The 8,562-nt window shown below is 52.3% G+C and overlaps 2 protein-coding genes across 2 annotated transcripts; one reads left to right on the top strand and one right to left on the bottom strand.

Annotated features, from left to right (window-relative positions):
- Positions 1 to 496: 496 nt before the first annotated feature.
- On the bottom strand, positions 497 to 2,064 carry KRP23_12591 (uncharacterized protein; the record flags this gene model as incomplete). Its single annotated transcript, XM_067883227.1, has 2 exons — positions 497 to 509; positions 1,463 to 2,064. The coding sequence occupies 2 exons, from the start codon at positions 2,062 to 2,064 to the stop codon at positions 497 to 499; spliced, it is 615 nt and encodes a 204-aa protein (XP_067739499.1).
- A 4,595-nt stretch (positions 2,065 to 6,659) lies between these two features.
- Positions 6,660 to 7,769, top strand: KRP23_12590 (bZIP transcription factor 1; the record flags this gene model as incomplete). The annotated part of the gene is made up of 1 exon (XM_067883225.1): positions 6,660 to 7,769. The coding sequence occupies one exon, from the start codon at positions 6,660 to 6,662 to the stop codon at positions 7,767 to 7,769; it is 1,110 nt and encodes a 369-aa protein (XP_067739498.1).
- Between the last annotated feature and the right edge of the window lie 793 nt (positions 7,770 to 8,562).

The raw sequence follows: 8,562 nt of genomic DNA, 5'->3' as shown, positions 1-8,562 counted from the left end.
GGAGGTGGCCGGCGCTTCATCCGAGTCATCACTGGAGCTGATGTGTGGGCGCTTGGATCCAGACTCAGCACCCGACTTCTTGGACCTCTTGGGTTCCGGGTCTTCTTCTTCACTCTCGCTGGAACTGGACTCCGAATCGTCATCATCTTCCACTTCTTGTGCCGGAGGCGCGTAGTCTGGATCAAGTTCCTTGTCGTCGACCACGGACTCTGTCTCGGAATCAGGATACACGATGGTGTGGTCATCCAGGTTACCCCAAGACGGAGGCACTTCCCCGCGGCGCAGCTTGCGATCCAGGCGCTCATCTGCCATCTTGTAATACGTCGTTGGCACATACCTGGCCCATGGGGTCAAGTCCAGACGACGCCAGTACATCATGCTGACCAACATCTTGACCAGTTGCGGCTGCCGAAAGAACCCGTGTGCCGGCTTGTCTTGGTCAAGACGCCTCATTGCCGTTTCATACTTGATTCCAGCCAGGATAATCTGCCGGACGTCAGGACGCACTTCTTTCCAGATGACACGCCCAGGAAGCATCTTGCATGCAGCCTCCTTGGAAATGGTGGTCTTCTCACCGGCCTTGCGCACTGAGTCGCGGCCTGGGTGATGAGTCGATGGTCGCCTCTGGACTTTGGGAGACTTGGTCTTCTTGAGTGACTTTGGAGTAGGCGACTTCTGCGAAGACTTGTCACCAGAATGCGGCTTGGACTCCTGAATGCCAGATGGACTGGTTAAGTCCAGAATGACAGGATTCGAAATCGGAGGCTTGGGAACTGGAACAGCCAGACGAGACGCAGGAAACGTTGGAATTGGAGCCTTGCGTTGATCCATAGCCGTGATGTTGACGACGGTGTCCCAAGCAGACGGAGGAACGCAGCCATTCACGCAGTGCACAAACAAGTCATGCAGCCGATCCCAGTTGCCGGAGACGTCAGCGTGTTTCTGCATGAAGGCGGACAGCGTCCAAGGATCCATGGTACTATCGTCCAGACGCTTCTTCAGGATGCCAACTTGAGTCTCTGCGTCGTCGACACGGGCCTTCAACTCGGACTTCTCAGCCTCAAGCGCGTCGATTTGGTCTTGGTATCGAGACTTCAACGCCTGGACTTCGTCTTGGTCAGAGGCCTTGATTTCGTTGGCCTTGGCAAGTGCAGAAGCCACCTCTTGGTGCCAGTGTGCGCAGACGAACTTCCATTCACGACGAAGATCACCATTGATGCGCTTGAACTCCAGAGCGTCTTTAATCGCGGCTTCCTGACCACGCTCAATCTGCGCCCGAAGTCGACGATGTTCACCCAGAACAAGACGCAAATACATCGAAGTGCGGAAGACACGCGAGGCGAGTTGATCCGGAGGAAAGTGAGTCAGGATCGAGGCGAATTCACGTCGCGTGCCAATGTCGTCCAGACTGGAGGTCAAGGCATCCAGCCGGAGCGGATCTTGTCGCGCTTGCAGGAGGTACTGACGGGCATTCATGTCAAATAGACGCTCGAATTCAGAATTGTCGTCCGCGTTCATCTCTTCGAAGCCGATCAATGCTGTAGTGCCCCCGTATCCATTCATCGTGAAGCCGCCGCCGCGCGTGTCGTCCACCGTGGCTGGAACCCCCACCAAGTACGTCTTGGTGCCAGTGTCTGGCAGAGAAGGCAAGGTCCAGCGCGCCGAAGAGTCAGGAGGCGCAAAAGTCTCGGGCCGAACGGTTTGCTGTGACAGGACGCCCTTGTAAAACAGCGCGTCAACATCTTCCATCCGCACGTAGCGTGGCCGCGAGAAGGAAGGCAACACGACACCCTCGCCCATCGGGATGGGGCTGACGCCACCACCACCACCAGTGTCTTTGCTTTCGTCGGGGGCGTTCTCGGCGCTGTCGTTACCATCAGGCTGACGCAGGATGATGGCCTGAGACTCGCCGCTTGAAGGCTGGCTTGAGTCTTCTGGGGGGCGCGTCTCGACGTCGCCGGCGTCTGGAGGAGAAGCAGAATACGGAGGAGGCTGTGTGCTGTCGCCGCTGGCCGCTGGCGTTGAGGAAGGCGCTGGGGCCGGGGCGTTGCCGGTCTCCGCCATGTTGACCAGCTGGGAAATCGCGATATGACCGCGTATTACACGTGAATGCTGTGGTATCCGGGAGGAGAACATTGAAGATGGATCGTGACCGACCGTTAGAGAGACAGGGTACGGCAATGCGCTGAATTCTGGCAGACGGCAGAGTGCAACGGCAGCGTTTGATTCGATTTCTTGGGTTGGCTCCCGTTTGAATGTCCTGGCCATGATTCGCCAGCTCGGGGATATTTCCTCTCTGATGGATCTGGACCAGGAGGGGCGGTTGACACGAAGTGTTCCTGGTTTTTCTGTGACGCACCGCCGTCGCGACTTTGGTCTAAAATTTCGAGCATGGATATTATTGGATGAAATGGAGGATGTGACTCGGCTGTACCCGTGCGACACGGGTGACGTATGGAGTGCGACTGATTTATGGAAAGATCTTACGCCTAACCACAGATGGGCCCAACTGGCTGGAAGTGTGTATCCTGGATGTGTACAAATCCACGATTGCAAACCCGCATTATGTCCAGCCCCCGGACTTTCCCTTACGATGAGTGCCTAAAGCCTGGCGGAAAGTGCAGTTGAGAACGTATCTCAGATTGTACCTCATCTTGCTGTGGTTCAGAGCGACTACTAAAGATACTGAACCAAGATCATCCACTACCAACACCCAAGTCGTGCGCTGGAAGCCCAAAGAGTCTGGATGTCAAGTACATCCTGAATCCTGAATCCTGACTCCAAAATCCTGACTCCAGAATACCAGAATCTTGACGGTTGACCACTGACTATTTCACTTCGAAGACAGTGGTACGTCATCAAGTGAAACGCAATTGAACTACCGCCAAGGAACCCAACAGAACTGTCGGGTCGACACTTTTGAAGCTACGAAGACAATGTACCCAGACCATACTGAAGCAAAGACAATTTGACCCAAGACATAGTGAAATCAAGATAAATCACCCAGAGCCGAGATCTAGAAAGAATTGATAGCTTAAGGCTTACAGCCAACAACAGAGTTTGTTTTACCCCGTACTGCGCAAGTGAATTCGGCCAAGCCTGCCGACGGAAATCCGGAGGACCCGAGACTACGACCGCGGTACAACAAGGGGCGCTGCGACCATTAAGGACGGGTCGTCTGTGGCATCTCCACCTCATAACATCAAGTCCAGTTAGGTGGTGACCAGAGGCGCTCCGGCACCCTGGGTTGACCCACCTATTTCATATCCTAGTTGGGTCGCTAGCGTGCTGGTGTTTGCCCATTTCATATTCCCTTGCTATTCGAGGTGACTGACTAGCAGTTGTCCCCCGAAGTGATAGTTTAACTGCTGTGTGTATCGACTGACTATAGTATTTGATAGTTTCTCTCTTAATTGAGAGTGGTGCGCGTTTTATACGAGTGTTCAGACTGACTAGGTGTCTGAATTGTAAGACTCGAGTGAGCCTAGCGAGTGACCCACCGTCCAAGGGTCGAAAAGAATAAGTGACGGCTATTTGTATTGTATATAACTCTGTATTTGTTGGCTATTGGTGTTTGGGGTGCATCCTGGGTAAAGGTGCATCCTGAATTTCCGATACTCTGGGTGTGAAATCCAGACTACACTCTGCCTTTCTGTCGTTGAGAGTGCATCCCGAAGTGGACGTACGCTTGGCACAACTTCAAGGCCACAAGCTCGGTGAAGTGCCGTTTCGTCAAAGACAAACGAGCCGACAGGGATTCCGCAAGGTACCCACGCCACCAAGAACCCAAGGTTTCGCTTCGCGGTGAGATCTTGGATACTTGTTGACTCCTACAAGTCTTCCCCCTTCAATCCTGGAGGAGGAATTCCTGGAGCGCGCTATACGAACCCCCCTGGGCGGTAAAGGTTTCATCGACCTCGCCACAAAACCACTCAAAACCTTTTTTGATAATAAGGTGAGGTATTTTGTGTTAGTGATCCGTTTACGCATCTGAACTCTAATATCTATTCCGGATAGGTATTCGCATCATATCCAGTGTTGCGGGCCCGCTTACGTTCGGCTGCTCCCCCTTACCATCCTTCACTGCGTGCCAGGTCCGTCGCTCGTCCTATTATGTAATACCCCCGCTGTATCCTTTTGCTGCGTGCGCTCATCATCAAACCACCTCCTGATGTCACCGCATACCTAATCTTGGACCACCTCCTGCAGCCCGACCATACTCCCTCCCAGCTCAAAGGCTTGCATCTACAGACAACGACGGATTTAGCCGGCAACGCAAAAGCCGGCATTTCATAGACGCCCCCATAGTAAAGAAAAAACATTCCCGCCTATCAATCATCCAGATTTTTAAACATTTTAACCAATACCAGTCATTTAATATTTGAATGGCTATGGTAAAAACACACCAACCTATTGCTATCTTTTACTTACTGCTTTGGCGCCATTTCATTCTACACTTCGCGCCATGAGCGGCACCAGGACGCCAAGGAAGCAGCGGGCGTACAGCGTGCGAGAGAAGCGCGCGGCTGTACGCCGTATCGAGGAAGTAGGCGTGGAGGAGGTGGCCCGCGAGATTTCCTGCGCTCGTGGTACTGTCCACGGGTGGTGGAAGCAGGCTGATAAGCTCTTCAGCTTTACCGGCGCTGCCACCTCCAAGACACTGAAGGGGCAGGGGCGCAAGGAGATGTTTCCTGCCGTCCCTGCACTCGTCACCTTCATGAAGGACAAGCGTCGAGAGGAGAAAGTGCGTACATTGAACTCAATTTTGCTATTTTTCAGTTTTACTAAGTGTTTTTTTGTATGGTAGGCGCTTACGACTCGAGGAATGATGGAGTATATGTGGCAGATTGACGCAGCGTGGATTGATAACTACATGGTGGGCAAGAAGAGCGGGCTCTTGGCGTTGCAGCGCCTGGTCCAACGGCTCGCTATTCGGTAAAGTTTAAGTTTTGTGTAATTTTATCATGTTTGTGTACATTTGTATGAAAATGATGTATTTAGACATGGATTTACACCCCAGAAACCCCAGACTGCCAAGAAAAGCACTGCGGACCTCGAGCAGACACGCGCAGAGTTTGCGATAGAGTTCTGGGGAAAGTATGAAGCGTACGGTCCCGGGGGCATGCCCTTGACGTGGGCGTCATGGGGCCGCTTAAGGCGAAGATGCGAACCAACTGGAGCGGCATCACAGGCGGCACTGCGAAGGAAAAGCGCATCCGTGCAGTTCGCGCAACTATTGCTGCCTTTGACGCGATTTCTAAAGAGACGGTAATTCGTAGCTTTGAGAAAGCTATTCCACGCTATCCTGAGATTAGTCTCTGATACAACCACCACTTTTGCATCGATTTATGTAGAAAAGTGTATTGTTTTTGTCATTACTGCATGCCCGCTGAATCCATGCCGGGTTTTCCGTCACACTACTTTAGTATGGCGGATGGCACTCAGTGGTGCCGGCTAAATCCGTCGTTGTCTGTAGCTCTTCTTGGTGTCCATTGCGTAGTTTGCCAACGCGTCAGCCACTGACCCACTCAAAACCTATGCTATGTGATTGGATAGTATTTCTACGAAGCCTTACACGATTGGTCATAATATTTTAACCAACGTATTTATACAATACTAGTATAGCTTTTTGAAAGTGAATCTTCGCGATGAACCATCGATGCCAAACCGAACACGAACGATGTCTAGGGGCTGAACTCCTTGCCAGTATCTAAGGCCCTTCAAGGACCTCTCGGATCTCTCTACGGCCGTTTTCGACGAGTTGTCGCTCACAAAGTTCTGTTTGTTTTGCTCCAGTACCCGCCGATTCTCTTTTTCATCCAAAGCACCAATTAGGTTTTCGTACTTTCATGAAAAACAAAGCCTAGTTAAAGGAGGCCTGCTCACATTTATTGCGCATCGTCAACAAGACGCCTTCGTAAGCCTAAGCTTAAGTAACATGTCTTAATAAGCGACATCGTAAACGCTGGCACCACATAATCACCTCCATAATCACACTGGACGCATGTCGAATGGCTATATCATCCCATCGTTATCCATATCTCAGAACGGAGCAGATTGGGAAAACCCTGTGTAACGGTGGCCACCAAACGATTGAGCTCGAGCACGAAACCTTCACAGACTCGCCAAAGCCCAGGACTGCTGCTCACTGTACGAGTGTTGGCTCCTTTTCCACGTTTTTGCCCCACGTAAGTCGCGGGTAATGCTTGGTTTCATTAAAGGTGGAAATAGTACTATTTGGCCTTGTACATGTACACTACAGCGTGGTAGAGCCAAATAAGGTTTCTCCGGAGCTACGTGTAGCAATGCCGTATCCCAAATCGGGTGAGCTCTATGTTACTCTGTTTGTGTCTATTACATACAAGGCCAGCCACAGAGCCTTCATAAACGCCGAGACGCTGACATTCCATGACCAATGGAAAGGCCTTGGCTGTGGTCATACCCGTCGCAGCCAGCTGGATGATGCCCCGATGTTCATGCTCCGCGTGGGGCCTGGCAACTAGAATAATCAGTGCACTGCAGTGGTAGTAGCCGTTGCTGGACACCACGTGAGCAGTGAACACCCCACTTGTCAATTAGGCACGCTCCGATCACTCACAATGGAACCTCCCCAATACAACAGCGACTTCCTGGCCAGCAGTATTGCCGCGACCTCGAAGATGGTCGGTCCCCTCTTCACCCGAGGTCACGTGAAGAGAGGGTTTACCAGCACAGATTGGAGGCACACCGCCCGTGTTGCAGAGACCGAGCCAACCGTTCGACTGTCATCTCCGACTGCACCACCCGTGGTGACGCGACGGGTGCCCATGCCAATGCGACTACGGGCTAAGCGTCCGTTCGCTGCGGACCCCCATCGCTATAAGGCTGATCCCACATCAAAACGCCAGCGTAGCCACGGCGAGGGTGTCCATGACTGTGGTGGTGGTGCGTACTTGGTGCCTAACGACGGAAACGTTCAACGGCGTAATCCAAAGCGAGCGGGTCCTGGCGGCAAGCAAACCGCTACCCAACTGGCACATGCTCAGCGCCGGGAGCAGTGTCGCGTCAACCAAGCGCGCTATCGCTCGAGACAAAACGACGCTCTCAAAGAGCTCGAGGAAGTCGTCTCGAGATTGAAGCAAGAGGAGCCATTGCTCGCGCTGCAGCGAGATCGAGCGCTCTACAGCACCAAGCACAGCGTCTTTACCGTCGTGGTGGAGTACTTTCACCTCTTTCGCAACGGACTACGCGCTCCGGCGTCCAGCGTTCAAGGCGAGCCGCGTGATGCGTTCCAGGAGCAAGTCGTCTTTCTACGATCCTCTTTGACTCCTGACGTCATGCTGGGCGAACGCCAAGGCGTGGAAGCACTCATTGAGCAATGGCGGCGGTACTCGACGTATTTTGGCGACTTGTGCTTTCAGCTGGACCACATCACGGAAGTGTCCAAGAACCTCGTCCAAGTCTCAGCGTCGCTCCGGGTGACGGTGACAAACGCAACGTTTGACAACGTGTTCCCGCATCTGCTGGCCGAGGAACGAGGATACCGCAGAGACGGCGAAGAAGACCTCAAGGCAGCCACTCTCGGATCGAAACTGCTCGAACGCCGCCTGCTTCTCCCTTGCAAGCTGTATTTTGAGTGGGACGAAAGTAGCTGCCAGCTCGTGCGCTTAAACATGGACGTGGACTTCCTGGCACCGATCAGCCGCGTGCTGGATTCGCTGGAGGATGCTGCCTACGTTCTGGGCCAGGCCCGTATTTCTGTCGATGGTGCGATTGGCAAGCGCGTATAACCGCAACAAATACAACGACAAGATGTTCACTTGCTTGAGCTCCTGGTCAACGAGAAACGTTCGTAGTCGTGCTGCGACAACTAGATCCTTTCTCGGCCAACACACCTCACTGAACAACCTCGCCAAGGTTGTCATCATATTTTACTCCACGCTCACGTCGGACGTGACGTTTGCAACTTGTCGGTTGCTGCTCATTACGCGTCCTCATCTTTGATCGCGGACACGCCTAACTTTTTGGTGATGGTAAGTGGCCTTCTATTTGATGTTTATGTGTTTTCTATAGAAGCCATATTTGATGTGTATGTTATTCCTATAGAAGCATTTTGATAATGTAAAAGACGCGACTTGATGTCGTTCATCTGTCTTGGTAATGTTGCCTCGGGTTGATCTTGTAGCGTGAAGTTGGCAAGGTATTCCTGTATTGTATCTGGGGTTGTGCTGGGGTTTTGAAAGTTGAATTGTCGGGTCGTGTGTGCTTTCGTCAGCGTCCGAACTGCTTCCAGGTCGGCTTTTGCTGGTGTGCTCCATTGCACAACAAAGAAACGCTGTAACTCGTGGTCCAGTTCCTGGATGGGGCTGTCGCTCATTGTTGTCTCTGGTTTTGCACTGAGGACATTCTGGATTGTTTTATCCACACTGTCAATTCGGAGCTACGTCTTTGGTGCGTCTCCGATTTTCTTGAGTTCTTGGAGCACAGATAAAACCACGATCAGACGCAGCCTTCAAAAACTACAGAACTCTATAGTTATAACGTAACAAAATAGAGAATAGAGAAGCCACTTCTTGTTTTGGC

Source organism: Phytophthora ramorum, assembly GCF_020800215.1.
Source record: "Phytophthora ramorum isolate Pr-102 chromosome Unknown Phyram_PR-102_s0015, whole genome shotgun sequence".
In the NCBI taxonomy this organism is placed as follows: Eukaryota; Oomycota; class Peronosporomycetes; order Peronosporales; family Peronosporaceae; genus Phytophthora; species Phytophthora ramorum.
This window is presented reverse-complemented; position numbering and strand designations above follow the sequence as displayed.